The sequence below is a fragment of the Podarcis erhardii genome (assembly GCF_964252035.2).
Source record: "Podarcis erhardii genome assembly, chromosome: 8".
Classification (NCBI taxonomy): domain Eukaryota; kingdom Metazoa; phylum Chordata; class Lepidosauria; order Squamata; family Lacertidae; genus Podarcis; species Podarcis erhardii.
Window position 1 is genome coordinate 50,295,375 of NC_138499.1, and position 24,208 is coordinate 50,319,582.

The 24,208-nt window shown below is 39.1% G+C and overlaps 1 protein-coding gene across 1 annotated transcript in view; it reads right to left on the bottom strand.

Moving 5' to 3' along the window:
• Positions 1–24,208, bottom strand: part of APCDD1 (APC down-regulated 1) — a 36,719-nt gene that overhangs the window by 11,358 nt on the left and 1,153 nt on the right. The window contains exons 2-3 of the mRNA XM_081873869.1: positions 15,097–15,280; positions 12,179–12,710 (exon numbers count right to left, since the gene is read on the bottom strand). Coding sequence (XP_081729995.1) covers positions 12,179–12,710; positions 15,097–15,280 — 716 coding nt within the window. The remainder of the gene's footprint in view (positions 1–12,178; positions 12,711–15,096; positions 15,281–24,208) is intronic.

A 24,208-nucleotide genomic window follows, 5' to 3' on the forward strand; every position in this document is an offset into this window, starting at 1 on the left:
AACAAAAGAGGGAAATGCAAGACTGAGTAGTTGAGAATGTGGATCATTATGCACAGTATCTGCATAATATTTATATTTTTAGAAGAATAAGGAACTTTCTTAAAAGGGAATAGAAGAATTTGAAGTACTGAAGTGTGCCTAAAACTGTATCTTAGCACAAAGCATTTAAGCAACACTATTGATTAAAATCTTCAGCCCCTCGTGGGGATCTCCACTGTGGCTCTGCAACAATGAAAACATTGAAGACTAAACAAAAAAGCGATTACGAGAAGCCCCTGTGTAACTCCGGTCAGTTTTAGTTTTGCTGAAACTTCCCTTGCAAGTCTGGCTTTTCTTGTTCTTTCCTGAGTTAATGCAGGCTGCATCTTCTATCAAGTGCTGTAATCCAGACTGCAGGTTAATCCTGGAGAGTGATGGTAGATGGGAAAGCTTCCTTTTATTGGAGGGAGTTAAGACCATTCTAGTTCCAATCACTCTATGGGAATGGGCTTGCCTCCAGAATATGTGGTTTAAGAAGGCTTATAGAGGGTTGGAAATACAGCATAACCAAACCTAGCAGTTGCTTGAAGTGGCAAGTTTTGTGGAGTTTGGCTGAAGCACCACATGACCCAAGAGTTGTACCTCAGCATTATCTGTAGTGGAATTTCAGATTTTAAAGTGGAGTTGTTAAGAGTAGCAAAAAATCTTAGGCAAGCCATACATGGTGGCCATATATTAATAATGGTTCCTATGCCCAGAATGGACACTGTGCACATTTGTTGTATTGCATATGGATTTTCTATGGCAATTTCTGTGTAGAAAAAAACGTGAAACAGCCCTACCTCCAGAATAAACACAGGAAATAGACAACTGTATAAGACATGCATACTTCCACCAAGGGAAAATGACACCACTCCTCAAGAGATATTTGTACTAGATATAGTGCCCTTTTAAAGAACAACAGATGAATTGGCCCCCGGTACCGTTTTTTGCAAGATAATGTTAATTGTCCTTACTATGCAATGCTGCAATAAAATCTGATTGAGATAGAGCATGTAAAATTGAACTGTTTTTTTATTGGTTACCACGCTCCAATCTGCCTCAGTACAGCTGTAAGACAGGAGAAGACTTGCAAATTCATTGCATGCCCAAGGGAAAACCATCTCTAAAACAGTGGCAGAAGTTTGTGGCCCAGTCAATATAGCTTGTGGCAGTAAGAGCCTGTGCCAGTGTGTTCCAGACCCTGAGTTTTAAGGTGAACATAACTGGCTTGCTTCAGGCAAGGAGAGATGGAATCCAGGAATGCATGAGACAATTTGCTTTGCTATAAAGTCCTATTAAGCAAAATAGACATGCAATATATTTCCTTGGATGAAAGCCAACAAACCATCTTGAATGTCTTGGAATACTCTACATTACTTTCCAGTCACTGAACCTCATATTTATTAATCACTTTCATGTTCTCATCCCACAGATGAAAATAATAAAATTCTTCATGCTACACTCACTTCAGGTGACTGATCTTCTTTTCTTTGTGTTTAATCAACCCCAAAGCTCAAACATTCTTTTTCCTTCTATGCATTTTAATGAAATACCATGTTAACTCCCAGAATCTCCTGCCCAAATTCAATATAACTTAATATAAAAAATACAAAAAATGTATGAGGTGTACAGATTTTAAAGTGACATATTAATCCTTAGGTAAAACAAGCATTAAAAATCTGAATCTTAATGAGTGGAAATAGAGAACAGTTTGGAAAAACGTTCCTCTCTCTTCCTTATATGTTGCATGTACCTTTGATGCCTCCTTTATCTGGAGCTGCAACGTGCTAAATGTATCCTTTCCCAAATGATAAAAGCAGTAAGATGAAACAATTGAGCTTTTCATAATGGGAGCAAAAGGAAAGCAAATGATTGTTCTTATCCTGGCCTTGAAGCCTTCCTTATCCTACTCCTTCCTCTTTTTGTGATGCCACAGAGAAAAAGAAATCAACCCACAAATGGTATGCAGAACGATTGCATTTTTGGGCGATATCTCACTTGGCCTCTGGGAACCAATTACTTCTAGCTTTCATTTTAGCATGCTTTGGATGTATTATATAAACACCACACACATTTCTGTTCTCTTCCTTAACTTATCTGAGACCATTCTTTTTTCCCTGGTTAATGCACCATAATTTTTTAATACGAACTTTGTAATTTTAAAGTAAAAATTATTTCAGGATTTCTCTTCCTGTTGCCTCTTTTTTCTTTTCAGCCTGGCACAATTCAAACTAAAATGTCCAGATTCTCATCAGGTGTAAATAACCTTCGATCCAAAAACTTTAAAGGAACTGTGTTGATTTATACCAGATGATGTTTGTAGACCAAGAACTGTTTTAAAAGTTGAGAGTATTGGAAAGAGTTAAGAACAACCAGTTTTAGCCTATTAGACATGTCGACTAAGAGAACCGTTTCATTCAGCTGACTTTGGTTAGCCTTAAAAGATGTACTTAGCAGCAAGCCATTAAGCCCATAAAATTGTTGAGTTACAGGCACAGCCAACTAATGGCAGAGAAGGGCATGTTAGGTCAGGATTATTATACTCAGTATTTTAAAGGCTCTTGAATCGGTGTCTAGGTCTTCTGGGTAAGATTTCCCATGAAGAGCCCAAGGGAAAACTCTTGAGGTGTTTGATTCCAAAATGGATCTGAAAATAACTTAAAACAAATGGAAAAGTCTGGGATTTTTTGCCCTCTGTTGCCGTGGAGCTTATGCCATGTAAAAATACTTTCATAGATATTTAGCACAATTTCCCACTAGTGTTCCACAACTCTGCTATCTCAGTCCCAAGAGAACACATTACTGAATGGCTAGCATCTCTCCCCCACAAAGTGATAAGTAGCAGGCTTTCCATGACCTCATAGATGAGGCTAACATGGATAAGGCAACTCATGGGGGCAGGGGAGGACCTGAAAAATGCAATTATAACTCAAGCTTACAAATGGTCCACATTTATTAAGACTGCAAAATAATTATATGGGAATGATACTGGAAAGTCCTTTTTTTTTAAGGACTCAAGAGTTCAGGTATCTAGAACTAGGAAGAAATCAACTGCATCTCACTTTGTGACCCTTTGAAACCATTCTGTACCAATAAATGTAAAATGCTGAAGCCGTCTGGCTTGTCTGCTTCCATTCAATTTTATAACTCTTTGAAGGCAAAATATAGCTCATTTTCCTTTGAATTTAAACATTAGCATTTTTGTGAAATATGAGAAATGAGGCAAACAGTGTCTTTCTCAGATGCATGCTTGCATCTGTCACCTATTCTACCGAAGCAATACTAATTTGCAATGACAAATGTATATATTTTGGAAAAGAGTTTTGCAAATTCTTAGAAGATGCAGGGGATAGAATGTGAAGGAAAGGCCATCACAACAACCCCCCACCACATTTTAATATCAAAGTGATTGACTGATAAGCTCTCTTCAGACAATGCTTATCCAAGATGCTGAAGAGGCCTTAATTAGTTGAGGGGTATGTGGAACACAATACCAAAGTAAGTGTATCTTTGCCAAGCTAACAAATGTGAAGTCATACATACATACATACATACATACATACTGTTGAACAGCACTAGTCTATTTTGCCCCCAAAACACAAAATTCAAAAACTGTAAGAGCCAATTTTTGAAAGCTACCTCATTTAATTAATTCATTTACTAATTCAATATAACAACTGATATTTATTCTGCTATTCAGCTGTTTTAGAATATGCACTGCCAACATAATGTTCAGGCAAATTTTATGAGAATCCCATATGACTCTTGCTAAAACACTATAGACACTGCTCAGGCAAATGAAATGCCAGAAATACTGTACATTTCCAGTAAATTGAGAAAGGGAGCCCCACTAAAGAAACTGAAACTGTGCATGTGCTCCAGAAACATTCCAACAAGAAGCAGCTAACATATTCTCAAAGTAAAAAACGGACCATCATTTTGCTTAATTTTCAGACTATACTGGATTCAAACACTGAAACGTTGCACTTTTTGGCCACAAGCAAATGGGCAGGTTGAGAGGTTTATAGGGACATTCAGAAGTTCTATATATTGCTACCGCAGATGGAAGCAATATAAAACAAGAATTTGCACCAATGAGATACGGCATATATTGCAACGAAGCAGAGTAAGAGAGCTACAGAAACGCCATTCAAAGTGGGATGCCCTTTGTGTCCACACAATATACTCTCAATACAATCTCAAGCCATGCGATATACTCTCAATACAATCTCAAGCCATGTGATATACTCAGTGCTCTTCTATTCTGTGCCATATCAAATCACAGCACGTGGCACAATGGTCACGGCACAAGGGGTCCCCCAAAATTAACAAGAAATGTTTCTATCATTAACCTACTTCACAGCACCGCTCAGAACTCATAGGCATGATGGCAACTTCATAAAAAGCGTACTCCTGCTGTACCAAGTCCAGCAACTCCTTTCCGTGTGGTCAAAGGTACCCAGTGAGGGCCAACCATTGTGTTCCATTGTGAACCATACAGCAATTATTTGGTTTTGTTCTATGGCTTTAGCTGTATAATATTGTTATAGTTGTAGTTTTTGTAACACAGTTGTAGAAGTGTTTTCAAGTGTTCTGTGTTTTCAATTATATTTGTGGTTTGATAGTTAGGGGGAAAGGAGAGATGTAATGTTTATGACCAATTCATTCCTTTATCAAGACCAGGATTTCAGAATGCTCTGAGCTAAGCATGAGATAGTCCACCTTAGGAAATGGGGCAAAGGGAATTCTGGAAGGAAGAACACTGGTCTGCATAACTGTAAGCAAGGAACTATAAAATAAACATGCCCTATCTAATTAGCATTGTCTGAGTCCAGATTCTTATTTCTAAGAGCCCCAGGCCCCTGAACACACATTTGCATCCCTGAGTATTTTTTTTTTTGGGGGGGGGAGGCATAATAAGACAGACACAGAGTGAGAGAAACTGGGGAGGTGTTATGTGAAATTGTGTACTGTTCCTCTATTTCTCTCTGGTCACTGTATAGAAACTGAAAACGCCAGTTTCAGGAAACAGCATTAACATCAAAGATAGCTGCAATCCTCTCCGATTCTGATAAAGCCTGTCTCCTTCTCATGTTCTGAATGACTGCTTTGTGCAGTTGAAAGACTTTCATAAATGATCCAAACCTTGTACTTGGTCTTTAAATATTTTGTTTAAGGAGCAGATCTAAATGCTATAAAAGTGCTAATTGTCCCTGGATTGCCTGCCATTGCCTTCTAGGTCTTCTCTGAAATAGTTGTGTCAACTGGATTTGACTTTCTTAAATGCTTTGTTTCCTGCTCATCTGTACCTCAAGTCTACAATTTTTTGCACTCTATGATTTTTTTTTTTAATGTGGTGCATTCGCTATCATTTGATTGTAATTTATTTTCCAATGGCTGAAGTCCGCTGTAAAGTTACAGGAGCGAGACATTCATTTTCTGGATGTTCTGACATATTTTAAGAAAGCAACTTGACATCCCATAGAAAATACTGACATGAGGATTGAGCCTGGATGTGGCAAGTTGCAAAATTGGAGCATTATTTCAAAAATAAAAATAAAATCACACTAAAATAATCTGAGAACATCCACTGGCAGTGGCTGTGAATGTGTGTGTGGGATATAACGCACATTCCTGTGGATTGAGGATTCATCAACTGTTTCTGGTGCTCTCTGTGGCATCTTATTAATCTAGACTGAATGCTTCCTGTTTTATTCTCTGAAATCAGTTCTTAAGAGGCTGTTCTCCCTCACCTCTCTCTTAAGCCATTTATCTTGTCTTGAATAGTTCAAGCAGGTTCTCTCTAATCTTTTATTTTTAATCTTCTCTTTCCATATTTTACTTCATTTTTTGGATCAAATTACCATTCTGATTTGTCAAATTGTGTAGGACACAAATTATCTGAACATAAAGAATGAGCTGATGTTATAACCCAGAAATGATCTAGAATTCATGTTTCAACCTCAGTCTATTTCACACTTCCTGGTCTTCGCTAGCTTCCATATCAGCCCTGCTTGAAATTCCTGGCCCAGGCTGCAGACATTTCCAAGATCCTGGCACTGAATTTCTGTTAAGCACAAGTGCCAGGTACCAAAAAAGAAAGGGAAATATTTCTATGTAGTGTCTGCATATATGCATCAATATAGTACTTGCCATTTTTATTCATGAGTACATTTTACAAGTTTAAGGGAGTTGTTTTTTAAAAAAACAAATTCAGGCCAGTATTTAAAAAACATATTCTAATTCGCCTGTAAAAGGAATACATTCTCATAGTTTTAGCAAACATTTCCGAGAAAGGTTTATATTTATTTATTTATTTATTTATTACCCATCCACCCCAAACTTTCCCCCCGAAAAGGCTGCTTAGAGATATTAAAAAAACACATAAAAACCAGCTAAAAACGGAGAGGGGGATTAAAAACAATTAAAAATTTATAGAATTAAAACTATATACATAAATTATATTAAAACCATACAAATAATTACAATAAAAACAGCATGGCACCAGCCCTTTCATTTAAAGCAGCCGGTTCCCAAAAGCCTGCTGGAACAATAAAGTCTCCACCTGCTGGCAGGAGGACAACAACGAGGAAGCCAGCCTAACTTCTCTAGGGAGGCAATTCCAAAGTCTGGGAGCAACTACTGAGAAGAAGAACAACTGCATCCCACCTACTCCTATGCTTCTGAAAGGCCTTATTTAATTGATCACTTTTCCAAGTCAACCATTTAACTTGCTTTGAACTATTCTAAATGATCAGAAACAGAAGAAGCAATCAAGACTCCAGCCCCGCAGAACTTGGCTGGGTCATTGCTGCTTCTGCAGCTCCTGCCACACATGCAGGGTGCAAAGTGAGGCGCAGACAGGCTGCTACTGCAGCAACAGCCTGGATCTGGAATGACTGGGCCTGAAGCCATCATATTCCAGGGCTTTTCACTGACTGACAACAGTAAGGATCCATTTCTTTCCCTATCATTTGATGGGTGGAATTAGAGGGCTGATGTCACTGCAGGAGGTAGCTGGCCACAAGCTGCAACGTGTGTGTTACAGAAGGGGAGAATTCAACACAGCAGCTCCATCTGTCATAATGTGTAATTCTACTTTCTTTTGTCATTTCTATCTGGATAAATTGATTTTGAAAACACTATTTCAGTATGCAAAAGCAGAGTTCTCTCTCTCACACACACACACTGATCCAAAAATGGTAAGACATAGCTGTTTCTCATACATCTAGGAGTTTCCTGGTCAACACGGTCAAGTTTGTAATATCTACTCTGAATTATATTTGTCTAAATCAGTCTCCTTGATCCCTAAAAGTATGTGCCAGCTGTGAGTCACTGAATATTGTGCAGCATTCCCCAGTGTGTGTAAAATAATGCTTTGTAATTGTAGCCTTGGCTATTGGAAATCTAGAAAAAGACAGACCACACGCAGAACCTCTTCACAATTAAATTGTGTTAAGAGTGCATATTCTTAATAACTGTCCTGTTAATGAATCACAAATAACAAAGTGTCCTGTTATTGAATCACTCCAGGATCTATCTAATTTACCGTTATTTGTGTGAATTCCAACAAAGAATGCAAATTGAAGCAAGTAAGATATATGATTTGGTAAAGGCATAATTTGTTTGTTAATTGCTGTAGATTGTCATATTAAATAGCTTAACATATTCATAAATATTAATAAAATATATTGGTTCTGGTGGCACAAGAGCAGAACATGATGAATGTGTCCTCAAATCAATTGATTATATAAACATACCACTATTTTTTGGCTCATTTTGTTTTTGTGTTTCTTTAACAGCTAGAATTGGCCTGGATCTCCCTAGAGACTTCTGAAGGGGCCTGACTGCAACAACCAGAAGGCGCTGCCAACTGATCTGTTTGTGGGCCGTTTCCACCCACCCCTGGCATGCCCAAAGTAAATAAATTATCTAGGCTGCAACTGCACGTGGCCTATACTGCATACTCATTTACCCTACTGTACTCATATCTTTTCTTCACAAAACCACCTGATATTTGGAAATACAGTGGTACCTGTAAATGTTTTGCATGAGAGCGTGTGGCGCTGTGGGTTAAACCACAGAACCTAGGACTTGCCAATCATAAGGTCAGCGGTTTGAATCCCTGTGACGGGGTGAGCGCCTGTTGCTCGGTCCCTGCTCCTTCCAACATAGCAGTTCGAAAGCACTTCAAAGTGCAAGTAGATAAATAGGTACCACTCAGGCAGGAAGGTAAACGGCGTTTCCGTGCACTACTCTGGTTTGCCAGAAGCGGCTTAGTCATGCTGACCACATGACCCGGAAGCTGTACACCAGCTCCCTCGGCCAATAAAGCGAGATGAGCACTGCAACCCCAGAGTCGGCCACGACTGGACCTAATGGTCAGGGAAGGGTCCCTTTACCTTTACTCATTTCTTTTCTTCACAAAACCACCTGATACTTGGAAATAAATGTTTTGCATGAGAGCAATCAAAATGCTGCACTGAACAGCTGCTATTACCCCACTAGGAAGTGCTGCTTTAACTAATGCAGCTACACTATTTAATAACAGTAATAATAATAATTTATACCCCACCCATCTGGCTGGGATTCCCCTGCCACACATGCATTTGGGATCATATTGTTGAAGGGTATGAAGTTTATATGAATTTATGAATAAAGACAGTCTTTATATTTAATTGTGAATAAGTGCTATTTACTTAAGGACCACAAAGAAGGCATTTTAGCAGGGAAAGTCTGCTATATTCTGTGTGCTTGAACAAACTTTTGAGTCTTTGGAAATGTGCTCAAATTAGCAGCTTGGCTTAGATCTGTCTGGTTTTCACTTTGGGTCTTTGATTTATCATCCTGCCGCTAAACTGCTGTAAAGAATTTGGAATAAGATCAATTCTGTTCAGCTTTAGCATTCCTAACATATCCAGGAATCATTTGCTTTTAATTACCACTCAGTTCAACCATATTAGTAGTATAAATGTGGCTTCCACATCCAATTCTACAGCTTTATCAACTTAAAAATCTTCAAGGTTCTCTTATTTTTCATAGATGCCTTAATTATTTTAGCTGTGTTTTTATTTTTTAAAATAATAATAAAGAGGAAATGAAACAAGCCTTGCCAGACAGATTCTGTACAATACACCTGATTCACTTCAGAGGTGATTTCCTCACCCAGCACACTATGTGACCATAAAAGCCTTAAAAAAAACAAGTTGATTTAATGTTTCTGTTTATGCACGGTGTCCAGTTTCCAGAAGAGTTTGAGACTAGTGGTTTTGAACTCAATTAAGCATTTAAGCTCATTTTCAGCTGAGTCCCCGTGGACTGACAATTAGAAAAGGAAAGAAGTTCAAAGGAGAAAGGTTATAACCTCATAGCTCTATATTTTGTGTGGTCTCAAAATGCATCCTATGCTTTCATCCTTCATATATTTAGGAAAGCCATTACGACCTATAGCTAAGTTACACAAGGGGTCAAACTGCACATGATGTTCAGATGTGTAAATGTTTCTTTGAGAGTTGTTGATGCTTTACCCAACGCAGTTGTGAGAAGCTGTAAACTGATGTGGAAGTTTGCATTGGAGGACATCTCTTTCCATAGTAGATATTTTTCCTTTCCAAATTGTTCTGTGCAAGCTCTTTGACACCCAAGAGGGGAATATACAAATTTTTTTGGGCACCCCCGCCCCCCAAAAAAACCACTTGGGGCAAATTATTATTATTACAACAATTTAAAAATAAATTACAGTAACATGACTAGGGCGGGTAATAAAAAGATGTCTTCAGCATAAAAGAGAAACTATATAATGAAGGTGTCAGACACACTTCTGTAGGGAAGAAATTCTGTAATTTAGGATCTGCCACAGAGAATGCCCTCTGCTGGATCACACCCACCCCCCAAATTTCTGAGGGTGGCCCATGCCCACTGATCTACACATCCAAAATGTTCTGTAGGGAATGAAGTAGTCTTTCAAATATTTAGAACATACATTATTAAACACTCTAAATACTAATGTATTTAGGCCCCAAAACTAACTGGTGACTAATGAAGCTGCTTTAAACATGAGTTTAAACATGATATCGGTTCTAAACAGAACTCCAGCCAGTAATCTGGGTGCTACATAATGGACCAGCTGAAGCTTGAGAAGATTAGACTGCTGTGGAAGTGATATGCTCCCCACTTGGTTTTGGGTTAAATAAAGCTCCCCCCACAAAAAACCCACAGGGGAAACATGTAGTTTTGACCCAAAATATTATAGTCATGCATATTCATGTCTGCATTAAAATCAGTATCTGCATTGGGCCCCTACTGGAAACAGAATGCTTGTCAAGATGGACCTGGTCTGACCAGCCAGGAGCTTCTTCTGCTTGTTTCTCATGAAAACATAGCCATTGTGACTTTGAATAGAAGAATACAAAATGTAAAACATATTTAAAAGTATTCTGTTGAAAAATAGATTGCATTTCTCTTGCTGACATTCTTTCCTAACTGACAGAAGAAATCTATTTCACCACAGATACGTAAATATTTTGCATGTCCATTCAATGGTGCTTTATTAAGTAATTATGCAAAGCTGGTTACAAGCACGGTCACTTCTGCAAAAATAATGGAAAAATAAAGAAGAATTCTTAAGCTAGAATTAACCCAAAACTTTTCTTCTGGAACTAATTGATGACAGTTAAAGTCTTGAATGTGGTTCCAATTGCTATAGGCATTCCTTTGAGATGCCATCAGAAAAGATGTGCAGACAGCCCCACTGCAAAACTGCAGCACTCTGCTTCAATCCCTCTTTCTCTCTCTCAATTCCTCAGATTTACACATGCTTTGCTAATGACTTGTTTCTCTCCTAATGCTCTAAACTATAACCCCTGGTCTTCATCACTATGCAGATGATTCCCAGGTCTATTTCTCCTTACCATCTGAATCAGGTAAAACTGCGCAGGTGTTTAACAGATGCCTGAAAGTTGTAATGGGGTGAATGAATCCCAGCAAGATGGACATTCTGTTGGTGGGTGATTGTGTCCAGGAATTGTGTTCTAGATAGGGTTGCACTCTCTCTGAAGGAAAGGTATGTAGCATAGGGATACTGAGCATAGGCTCAGGTAGCATGGAGTGCCTTTTTCCAGTTCCCCCTTGTTTGCAAGCTAGAACCATTCCCAGATTGGAATAAACTGGCCACAATAATCCATGCCCTGGCAACCTCTTGATTAGATTATTGTAATGCATTCCAGGTGGGGCTATCTTTAAAGATGGTCCACAGGCTGCCAGAGTTCTGAATGAAGCAGTTTACTGGATTTTAAATGAACAGGTAAATAATACACTATGAATTTGGTAGCATAAAATATGAAGAATATTAATTAGTAAAAATCTTAGTGGATGTGCACTGAATCTGCAAGTGCTCAAAAGCAATGAATTAGGTAAAGTTTTATTTGCTTCTTTTTATCAGGATTTTAATGAGCGTCTGTAGACCACACAACTGTGTTGTGACCTTAAGCTACTTTTACCTGACCTGCAGATATACAAGATTTCTAGTAAAACATAAAAGCAAAGCAAAATAGCCTCTGAGATGGTTGGCTGGTCGGCTGGAATAGTTTCCAGACATTCAAGAAAAACTGAATATATTCTATTATTATCAGGAACATTTCAAAGTGCATGGAAGCTTGGAAGGGCCCAGGCTAAGGGAAAAGATGGGAACCTTATTACTTAAGAATCTGTTTGCCACAACAATACTTAGAAACATATCAAAGTGTTAACAACAAGAAACTATAGTTTGGTTAAAGGAGGAAGTACAGCTTAGAATGACAAAAGACGTAATACAGGGGTTGGGAAGCTCTGGCCCTTGAGCCCTAGGCAAGCTAATGTAGCCTGTTGGGCAGTTTTGCCATGCCCACCTGTCACTCACATGACATTGTATGATGTCAGGTGCAGGTCATGTAAAGCTGCAGCTCTCAAAAAAAATTGGGATGCAAGTCATAAAGAAGCAGCAGTAATAAGGGATGTGAGAGGGCACTGGGCAAAAGCTGTGGAGGAAATAAGACTCATGCTTGTGGCATATGAAGATCTTTGCATGAGAGTTTTTGGCTTAGGTATTTGGGGCATTTCCTGCAATAAAGGGATACTCTTTGCACGTGCCTTGGAACTGAAAACCGAAATGTTCACATACCTTAGCATTTTGAAGAGGGGGCTGGTAACTAGATGGACGATAATACATCCTCTGAGCAGGATCAGTGTGTATGTCTCCAAGAAATAGCTCCTCGACCAAGTGATCTAAATTATGGTGAAGGTACTGTTTCTCTACACGGATTAGTTGAAGCTCATGCATAGCAAAATTCAGTGCTCTGGTGCATTCGTAGCCATTCTCTTCTCTCCATAAATCGTAGCTCACATTCTGTTCCCAGGCTTTATCTTCTGGTACAAATCCAGGGCATGTGCGGTTCACCAACTGACTTAGTCTCTCAGCCACTGCCTCACTATGGCAGATTATCTGTATGTTGTGCAGCTGGTAATCTGCTTCAGTCCCTCCTCGAATGATCCAGGATGCTTGGCGAAGGCGAATTTTGCCACGGATAACTAAGGTATAGATTGGGTTTGTGCATCGGTTACCTCTGTAGTAAAACTGATAGGCCTTGAATGTATTATTGTGGTAGAATCTGTAGGATCTAGTGATGAATTCTGGGCCCGACCTTACTTCACAACTGAAACCAAATTGCAAATAAAAGCATAAGCTTAATGAGGTGTGAAATGAAGTATATCAAAGTAGTCAATAAGAAGATGACAGCACTAATAACACATTTAATTAACACCACAATATTCACAATAGTGAACCAAAATAGTAATTTTTCTCATCTTCCTTTACTTAACATTAAGTTTCTGGTTTCATTTTTTAAAAGACGTTTTAAAAGGTATATTAGTTCTATGCTGCATTTGATACTTTTATTTTCATTTTATTGCTGACTTCCTCTTTTCTCCACATTTAGTGCACCAAGTACTTAGAATTGCAAAGGTAAAGGGAGCCCTGACCATTAGGTCCAGTCACGGACGACTCTGGGGTTGTGGCGCTCATCTTGCTCTACTGGCCGAGGGAGCCGGCGTACAGCTTCCGGGTCATGTGGCCAGCATGACTAAGCCACTTCTGGCGAACCAGAACAGCGCATGGAAACGCTGCTTACCTTCCCACCGGAGCGGTACCTATTTATCTACTTGCACTTTGACGTGCTTTTGAACTGCTAGGTTGGCAGGAGCAGGGATCGAGCAACAGCTGTGGATTCAAACCGCCAACCTTCTGATTGGCAAGCCCTAGGCTCTGTGGTTTAGACCACAGCGCCACCTGCATCCCTACTTAGAATTGTGGCAACTCTATTCCAAGTGCTGTCAAGGAAGACAAAGATTTCCCCCTACAATACCATTATCTGTTCACTTTTGCCACCAGGCAGGCAGTGGTGGATCAAATGCTACTGCTGGCAGTGGCCAGAGTAAGGCCCTGAAATAGAGCATTATGGGTGTGAGGCAGTGAAGGGTTAGCCATGGAGCTGCTGAGCCCCAGGCTGTTCCAGGCCCCCCACATGCACCAGCCTGGAGCTGCCACAACAGAAAATAATGGCTGGCATGAGCTGGCAGTGCTTCAGATATGACAGCTGTTTTGATGCTCCTGGCCAGGGTTTAGAATTGCTTTGCCTATCATGCTTAGAGTAAACCCATTGAAATCAATGGAACTTCAGGTGACATCAGTGACTCTACCCTAAGCGTGAACATGTCTGGATCCAACTTAACATCTTTTTTTCCTTCTTCAGTTTTTCTTAAATATGTATATATAACATGAATAAGCTTCTGTCAAAGCCTCTAGACCTGAAGATAAATATTCTCATAAGCTCAATAGCTTTTCAATGAGCCCCTTCCTGTTTTATTTCTGTGTGACAATGTGGTTATGTTTCTTAAGAGATAGGCAACACTTTTAATATATTTCTACTTCCATGGTGATAAAATCAACAAGGAAAAGGAATGACCATACCTGCCTGGCTTCAGGCAAGCAAAGTAATAAACATGCTTTAATGTGTTTATAAAATAAACCCAAACTAGAACGTCTGAAATATTTGTGTAAGGCTTATAGTTGAAAAAAAAAAAAAGGTTTTTAAGCTGAGCTCTTCCTAATCAGCTTGCTTTCTGCAAGTACAACTGATCCCTCCTAAGTGATGGGAGCCCAACATCTTCTCCCTGACTTTCCAGTGGTATCTGTGGTGGATTTGAGTGAGGATTACTGCTTACTCAAACACTATTTTTATTAACTTCAGTGATGGGTTTGCCTGAATAAGGACTGCAGGACTGGGCTTGAAGGGAATCTTATATCCCAAGGAGCCTTCCTAAGAAAATAATTGCGAGTACACAGCTGTATATTTGCAAGCTGAGACTACAAAATAAATACCTCTGTCTAACTGAATGTTTGTGATCTCAGATAAGCACTTGTGCATGCTTGGGCTCGTCAGCTAAAGCTTCATAATTTCATTTTGTTAATGAACTTTGTTTTATACACATGTCACATGATACAGCAATAAAGGCAAGGATTTATTCACTCGCCCTTGCAAGCGGTCTGAATAAGCAGATGACATATGAACATCCTATGAATAGGCTGGCAATTTTCAACAACACTGTGGTTTCCAAAGTAAGGAAGACTGAAACGCCTTACTGTTTAATATACGGACAATAGCCACAAAATTCTGAAGGCTCACTTTTGTGGCCAGAAAAGCTTCTGTGTCCATAGGAGAAGTTTTCAGCTTTCCTCTCAATAGCAGACCCCCCCCCCCGCCCCGCCCCCACAATGTAAACTGCTTTAGAAGCATTTTTTTGTTTAGGGAGGCTGCTATATTGAAAGAGAAAGAAAAGACAAAAGCTCACTGTGTACATTAAACTAGCTGTGAGTTTAAGTGGATTATAGCCTACCAAAATATAGTTAGTAACAAATCTGTACAGTATGGTGTCCTACTTTTCTATGTCTCTAAAGTACTTGCCTCCTGACATTAATGTCTACCAAAGCATTGTAGCATGTTTTCTATATAGTATCATCATCATGTTTGTCGGCAGTCTTACCCGGTGGAGACCCAGTGTCCCTCGATAGTAGGAGGCATTTGCACAGTAATTCGGGCTCCATTATGAAGATGTTTCAACATGTGAGGGCACTGTGACTCCTTGAAAGTTCTCCATGCGCTCTTCTCTAATGATCGAGGGTGTGACCTGCTGTCTGGATGAAGAAGTGCAGAACCTTCTCCCAGCCCTGTGAGAAATCAGAGATGGCATATGAAATAAATTCTGGTGAATTTGGAGAACTAAAACTGTTTGCATATAATGACTATAATAAATAGCTTTGCTTGCTAGTAATCTTCAGATGTGAAAGACTCCTTTCATGAATGGGCTTTGTACATTTGATGTATTTAGCGTAGAGTCCCACATTATGTTCCTGTGCATAAGCACTCAAGTAGGAGGATCAGTGTATTTTATTATATAAAAATGGGCATGGAAATTGAAAGCATGTAGAATAGCTTCCTCCTCACAGTGGAATAGATACAACCATATATCTAAGAGACAACTTCATGCAAGGGAAAATGCTTTATTTGTTGCCACAGATACTTACTTTATTTTTTTAACAGTTGTATTTTTTAAAAAACAACAACAACAACACACCCACACTCTAGGATTATCAATAACAGCATTCTGTTTATCATTTCAGAAGGCGTCAAACTCCCCCTGCCCTTTCTCTTCAAACTTCTTTACTAAACAAAGTCCCCAACTGACCACAACTGACCAGAAATTTACTGAAACAGCCAGGCCATACATCTTTCTATACCATTTCTTTAGTTTCAGAATTTGTTCCATGTTCTAATAGTTAACATGGCCCCATAGATTTGCATGTCATGAGCTGCTATTCTGGTGCCCCACAGACCTGCTAAGTCTGTTAAATGAGGACTGAGGTAACATCAACCAGTCGTGCACATGTGTATGTGCGCATGTACACAATGCTCACTTTAGAAAATAGATAAATTTGGAAAATATACACATACATGTAGTGCATTTCTAAGTAAGTTTACTCAGAAGTATGTCCCACTAAGCTTAACGATGCTTACAACAAAATATATTTAGGATTCTACTCTTAATTGTGCAGTAGAAAAGCTATTTACCAGCATCATAACTTGTATATTTGGACAAACTGTACAATATGTTGACTGCTATGTGGAATGGAAAGATATGTTAAAAAGTGAAAATAATATTGAATCCATCAGTTCTTGAAACTTTCCTTAGATGCTGTATGCATATAGCAGTCATGCAGAAACATAATTCTTGGCATGCACCAGTTCCTTTATTCTGATGTTGCGTTGGACAACTAGTTTGCCACTGTGATTCAGTGAATAAAGATTAGGATTGAGACTTGGGTTCCAATTCCAGCTCAGTCACCAGTGTACTGTAATGATTAAAACAACTTCCAGATCTGAAATGTCATTTTTAAAGCTGCAGAACTGCCATCTTAAAATTGTTGGAAATCTAATTTATTATGCAAGATTTAATGTATACATATGTGTCAGGTCTGCCTCTAGGTCCCAGCTCACAGAGGACCAACGCCCGGTGGATATAATATACAAAGTCTTTATTGAAGTTTAGTTTCCATTTCAAAGCTCTGGGCGCGCAGACCCACGTCTCGACGCTAGACCGGCTAAGTCCCCTCTGACTCACTGCTCCTCCCACACCAGTTTAAGATCCTAGCCCGGCTCCACCTCCTACGCTGTTCTTTCCTTCGCTGGGTCCTTCTGCCCTCTGGGGTTTCCTCCTTCCTGGACTCCTCTGACGCTGACCCCCCTTGGTCTTCCCCTTCCTTCCGGCGGGCTTTAGGACCTGGCTCCCTACCCGGGCTCCCTGCTGTGCCGCTCGCCTGTACATTTGAACTTGGCGCGCGCGCCCAGCCGGTAACCTTCCTCCTGACCGTTTCCCCGCTTCCTGATGTGGGCGTGACCAAACCTGACTCCTCTCCTCCCGCTGGTGGTGAGAGCACTGGTCCCGATTCCTGGGACTCCCCCTCCCCACTGCGCTCTGGTGGGGAAGCTGGTCCTGATTTCCAACTGCTGCTCAGGGACTCCCCGCTGGCCCCTTCCTCCTGGGGCTTCCCTCCTGGAACCCCCCTCGCTCTGGCCATCGGCGCTCCCTTCTGCGAGTCCTCCGATTCGCTGGAGAGGCTTGTGGAATAACTCTTTCCACTGTCACTGCCTGCGCCCCCCTCGGACTCCTCCTCCTCACTCTCCATTTGCTCCCCCTCCTGTGTCTCTCCTTCTGAACCCCTGACAATATGGTTTTTAATACATGAAAGAATCAGAGAAAGACATGGTATTTGCATATAGGTGAATTTCTGCATTAAATATACTGAGGCTGCAATCCTGAATGCACCCACTAGTGAATAGGTCTCACTGAACACACTGGTCATGTTCAGACACTGCACTAAACCGTAGCTTAGCATAACATCAGTGAGCCATGGGTTCACGTGCTTCTTTCCTCTCCTGCACCACCAGGGAACCATATGCTGTTTTGTCCAAATTAGCATTAATAAACATTAACTACGATTTGTTCAAAACAATGTTAATGTTAACCAGCTTATCAGTTCAAAGCCAGAAGCAAATACTTCCTTACTTCTCCTTCCAACTGTGTCAGAGAAGGATAGCAGAGAGCACATGAGCACAATGATTGCTGTGGCTTGTTTACATCACACTAAACTATAACATCTGCACTGGGCTCTAGACCTTACTTCTGAGTAACCATGCATAGGATGCCTCTGTAAGGCTGTTAGTTAATATTTCCACGAGGGTGAATTAAGACTTGCTCCATTTGGTACAAAGGCTCAATAAACTGAGTTCTTGTGAAACCTGTAAACATTAACTCTGTTATTACAATATAAATACAATTCATTTTGTCTAGCAAATGTTTCAAGTGAAACTTATCAGCTTTTGAAAGTTTCCAGCAAATAAAACACAATTTATTTAAAGGAGAAGCCTTTGTTTATCTAATCAATTCCCCTAAACAAATATATAGATATATATTGATGTGGGAAACAGCTAGATAAGCTCACCACTACCAATCCTAATACACTGCAAAAAAAAAGAAAAAAAAGAAAAAAAGATTACATTGGAGATTATTATTTCTCACTGCCAAGCAGATGTTTCTGTTAGTAGCTCTGCTTTAGTCACTCTGGACATCAAAAGGATTAAAGTCTTGAAAAATCGCCAAATTCATTAAGCAGGAAAGTCTAGGCCTCAGCAGAATACTGGCAGCACTGTAAAAGGTAATGATTATATATGCTTGTACAACCAGTGTCTATAATCACATTGGGGTGCTGTAGCACACTGCTGCAAACTCAGTGTGACAGAGAAGATAATTAAGCTTGGGGCACAGTTTGCCATTTCCCCTAACAATGGGGTCTCCAGGAATCAGATGGCAGGATTTGTCCCTTTAACTGTGTCTCTGACTTTTCTGTGTCTTTCAGCAGGAGCCATTCACTTTTATGAAAGAAAGATGGCTCCCATTCAAGTCTGCACTTCTGGTTCTTGATGGTGGACTGGCAGCCAGGCACACAGCATGTACTTCATTGTTGGCAAAGATCAGGTACAAATGCACATCCAGATGTGTGCTTTTTGCATGTGATTCCCCAAAGGTGCTGTAAATCACTGGGTCTTTTAATACTGGTGAGAACATACCTATTATTTGAAGCACTGCAAGCAATTTTTATTATCCATGAATCCATTGCCAATGATATGCAGCATCGCGATGTGCTCAACTTTGGATTTGGCCCAAGCTGGTCAACAGCATTCAGTACTGCATACACACATGCAATATTAATGTGAGAATTATATTTAGATCTACCTAGGCTAGAAAAGTAATTGACTGAATTTATGGAGGGAAATCAATCAACTTTATTTATTGGATTTCTTACCTGTCCTTAACCAAAAGGCCCCAGGGCAAGTTATAATATAAAAATATAATATTAAAATCAGTTAAAACAATTTGCAATCAGAAGTAGATCCTTAAAATTCTTAGGCGTAAATGTTTAATTGGGTAAAAATATCGTCCCAAGATTTAAACAGTGTGTGTGGAAATATTTTAAATACATGTATGTATCAAAACTTTTTCAAGACCTACACTCCCAGCACTTAATTAATGAGAACATACATTCTGAAAGAGGGGGTTAAAATTGTTTAGTTAATAAGGAGGCAGGTTTATAATAACTAAAGTTATTAACTCATCAAAAGGAATATTTTTTGTGCCTGCAATTATGCCTTTTAATCTAATCTACCACAGATTTCCATTTTCAAAATTAACAGATGGAAAGAAAAAATATCAAACTACGGTTCAAGTGGGATCCCTAGTTTAATAAATGCATGTGATAAATGTAGAACAGTATTGGTCCAAGTCCTAATTCTTAATATTGGCTACATTTTTCACCTATTAGGGAAAGGAGTGGAGTCCTGTTGCTAATTAAATCACATAGAGAACTTTTTGTGATAGAGCAACCTATAAATGCTGTAAATTAAATATTAAGAAAATCATATAGTAAAACAGGAACACTATCACACAAACACATTCCAAGAAATTATAAGGTGTAATATATATTTTTATGTACAAATTTTGTACATTATGTATTTGAAATGTTCAATATGGCTGCAACAAGTACTACCTTGAAGAATTAAACCAAAGATAAGCAAATGTGAATTTACCGAACAACAACAAAAATATAAATACTGCAAGGCTGGTATGTCTCTTCAAATAATTTGTGATATTTTAAAACTGAATTAGCTAAACTGTTTTGAATCCACCTTTGCTGCCCATCTTGTTAATCAGAGTTGCTAGAGCAGAATGATTTTAGCATTTGACATCTGAAACATTTGTGGCTTTTTGTATAAGCAGAGCAAACCACGATAATGGACAAGTTCCAGCTGCAAACCTCTTTTGACATTCAACAGGTTTTATTTTGATTAATGAACACAAGGAGGATTTTTTAAAAAGGCTATTCCTGTGTTGTTGAGATACATTTATGAAGCAATATTAGCATGGATCTGAATCTTGAATTGCATTTTACTTTTATATTTCCATTTGATAAGCAACCAAACTTGACTTCAAAAAGGTGTGTTAGAATTTTATTGCCTATTTATGTAAACACATTTAATATACCTCTGGATTGCCAGATGCTGTCCAGCTGGCTGAGATACAGCTATGTGATATTTTGGCAGGATTTCTTTTCAGTTATTGTTTGGCTAGCTGCTGATGAATGTTAAGGGGTGGTTAAGGGGTTAGTGTGGTTAAACTGAGTAAGAGTCAATACACAACAGTGTGGCCCAAAAGGCCAATTCCATTTCAGCTTGTTTTAGCAGAAGCAATATATCAAATAGTGGAAAATAATATTAGCATTATACATCAGTGATATATTAAATCTGTCTGGGACATTCTATTCAGTTTTTGAGCACTGGTTTTCATGGATGCTGATGAATTGTAAAGGGGTGGGAAACCTGTGGCCTTCCAGATGTTACTGGACATCAAATCCCACAAGCTCCAGCCAGCATGGTCAACAAACAGGTATGGTGGGAGATGTGATCCAGGAACACCTAGAGGGCTTCAAGTTCCCTACCCTGCCATCAAGGATTCAGAAGAGAACAGAGGAAGAAATATACAAAAGAAGTCATAAAAGGAAAGGACAATGGGGTACATGCTTAGAACTGAGATAAGACTATCTAGATAGGTCTATCTAGGCCACTAACTTATTTTTAATAGCAGCCAGCTTAATGCTATCAAAAAATCCCACATGCAGAGTAGAAGAGCAATAACTCTTCCTGGTGTTTTTGCTGGCAAGCAGCTGTTATTCAAAGATGAATTGCCTTTGGGCACAAACGTTCCATGTAGCAAGGTGGCTAACACCCATTGATAGACCTACCTTCCTTGAATTCATCTATTCGTCTTGAAAACCATTTAAGCCAGTGGCCATCACTACATCCCATGACAGTGACTTCCAAAAGTTAATTTATACATCATGTGAAGTACTTTCTCTTCACTATCCTGAATAAATTTTACTGGGTAGCCACGAGTTCTAGAATTACACAGGAAAATTTAAAAAGTTGTGCTTGTGCTTGTTTAATTTATAGCCCATCTATCCAACAAAGTCTGTAGTAGTCGTAATATATATAAAAAAAACACCAACCCCAGTATAAAGTATTACACAAATCTGTACCACAATCATAATCGTTGCTGAATCCTACAGATTCTTATTCATGAACAAGTTCCTGATAGGAACAGAACATTTTCATTAAGCATGTTTAGGAGTTAAGATGCACTGAAAAAAGCTACAAGTCCAAGTATTGCATCCAACTGTCTATCCATATGGTTTTTCCACATCAGCTCTCCATCCCTGTGTTGTTAATCAGTGACTATGGCCTGAACAAGTTAATTTTCTCTCTTCTCCTTTTTCTTTTTAATCTTCCCATCTGATGACACTAGTGTGTGTGTGCATGCAGACAAGGCTCCCCATTTCAACTTCTCTTGGCAGCGGCTTGTTTGATCTGACTATTGGCCTTGATTTGTTTCATATTTCAGCCAAAGTTTAAAACAGCTGGGTAATTCCAAGCAGATGAGCCTGAGAGTCTAACCCTATAATTATACCTTCTCTCCTTACTTAGCCTCTAACTTCAAACCTTCCGTTTTGACTTCTAGACGCCCAGATCACAGAATTTTAAAGTGCACCTTGGCGTCCATGCAGGTCTGTCTCAACCAGACATATTTATACAGTCTATATATTTTGTAGTTTGAGTTGAAGGGGAGGAATAAAAAACCCTTTGATGAGAAAGTCTTCTGTCTATAAAAGCAAAAGATACACAGAATGCTCATGATCTTTATTATTTACTATGTGGCATTTATGTACTTTGCGTTGTCCGAATAAAGGGGAAGATGTGATTCCTGTGTTCCAAAAACTATAGCAATGACCATTTGGGATTTTAGATATCAATAGTGCATAAAATTAGGCATGTAACTTAGTAAGGTATCTAAATAATGCAGAGTTTGCTTTTCAGATATGCTTACTCTCCACAGCTGCCACTGATGATTGCTTAGCATGTTTGAAAATTCAGCAATGGAGTTCAGTGCTGGGGTCATATCTGCCTAAGTGTCACTTCATCTCCTACTGGATGGTTATCCAGCAGTGAAGAGTAAGTATCCCAATAAACATTTTTGAAGTGTTCAAAGACCACTTAGAAGGAAATGCTACATACTTTATAGTAGCTCTGGACTAGGTATTATTAAAACTTGAATATTGTGTCTATGGAAGAACACGTTTTTCTAGGAAAGAGCATGTTTCCTACAAAAGGAAGTCTTGCCTCATCAGTGTTTTATAATTCATTGGATGTGGGGGCTGTCAACAAACATGGGTCAGGGTAATCTGGAAGATATTATATAGTTGAGCTTTCAACAAAATCTTTACCAGAATCTCTTGAGTAAACTTAGAAGTCCTGGGATAAGGGGGGGCTATCCTCTTACAGATCAGTAGCTGGCTGAAGAACAGAAAGCAGAGGGTAGCAATAAATGAGCAATTTTCAAAATGGAGGGAACTAAGAAGTCCCCCTATGCCAAAGATCTATATTGGGGCTATTTCATTATGATCAGGGAGGAATATGCTTCAAGTTTTCTAAGTTTGCAAATGATGTCAAATTATTCAGATTGCGGAAATGCAAAGGCAGATTACTAAGGATTATTCAGAGAGCTCTCCACATATTGGATTAGGGCAGCAAAATGGCAAACAGGTTTCAACAGAGCAAGTAAAGAGTGGTGCACACTTAACCTCAACCCAACTATATATACCCTTATATGATTTGAAACATTGTGATTATGCAAGATATGATGTGGTTGTGGTAGATAGTTCAATGAAAGCATTAACAAATTCCGCATTAGAGGAAAAAAGGCAGAATTATTAGGAAAGGACAGAAAGCAAGACTGCCAGTGTCATAATAACTTTATATAATTGTATGATGTTGTTGCATTTAGAATCTATTATACAATTCTAGTCTTGTATATGATTAAAAATATACAGATTTATGCAGAAGTGGGCCAGGTGCATAAAAGGGTAAGCAAATGATCGAGGATGTTGAGAGACCTTCTGTATGAAGCGTTGGGACTTTTTAGTTTAGATAACAAGGCAACTAAAAATGAGCATAAAAGAGTTTTAAGATTATGGACACTGTGAGGAAAGCAGAAAAAGTTTTTTTCTTCTTCCTCTCACAATACTAGAACGCAGGGTCAGCTGATGAAATTAATTCACAGCAAATTCAGGACACACCAAGGAAAATACTTCCTCATAATCAACTTATGGAACTCATTGCCATAAGATGTGATGGTGACCAGTTGGCTTAGCCTGCTTTAAAAGAGAATGAAACAGATTAAGGGAGGGTATGTCTATAAATGACTAAGGGGACCTTACATGTTAAGAAATAACTCTTGAAAAGCGGTTGCTGGGCAGAGGTTATTGCTCTCTACCCATCTTGTGGACTTTCCAGCTGACTACTGTTGGAAGCAAGATGCTAGATGAGATGGTCCCTTGGTCTGAATCTGCTAGTGTCCTAGTAGTGTAACTGAAGTCAATGAAATAAAGAGTTTGGGCCTGTGGCCTGAAACTCTTTCCATGTGATCAAGCATGCAGAATCCAAGTTATGCTCTAAACATTTTGCCCATGGATACAATTAAGAAAACAGAGACAGAGGAAAAATCACGCCATATAGCCCCCAAATGGGACAAGCTAATAAAGATCAAATGTATCCTGTTCAAAGCTTTATAGGCAAAAACCTACTTTTTCATTACAGACGGCTTTTATATTGTGTCTTTCAGAACCATAAAAAATCACCCAGCCGACCACAAGTAATATACAAGACATTTCTGCATGTGGAAGGGGCACTTTCTGACTCTAGAAAACACACCACACAATTTTTGCCTATTCCAACTAGTTAGCTTTTCTGGAGAACCGAGAGCTCTTGCTTCCAAGCACTGATGTTTGTGGCAACATTTATATCTAAAACTAAAACAGGTAAAATACAGCTTTTCACTGCGGATAGCCCTTAGCCTAAAGTGACACGAGAAAGGGGAAACCATACATAAAGAATAATTATTATTATCCACAAGTGCAGCACTACCAACGTGT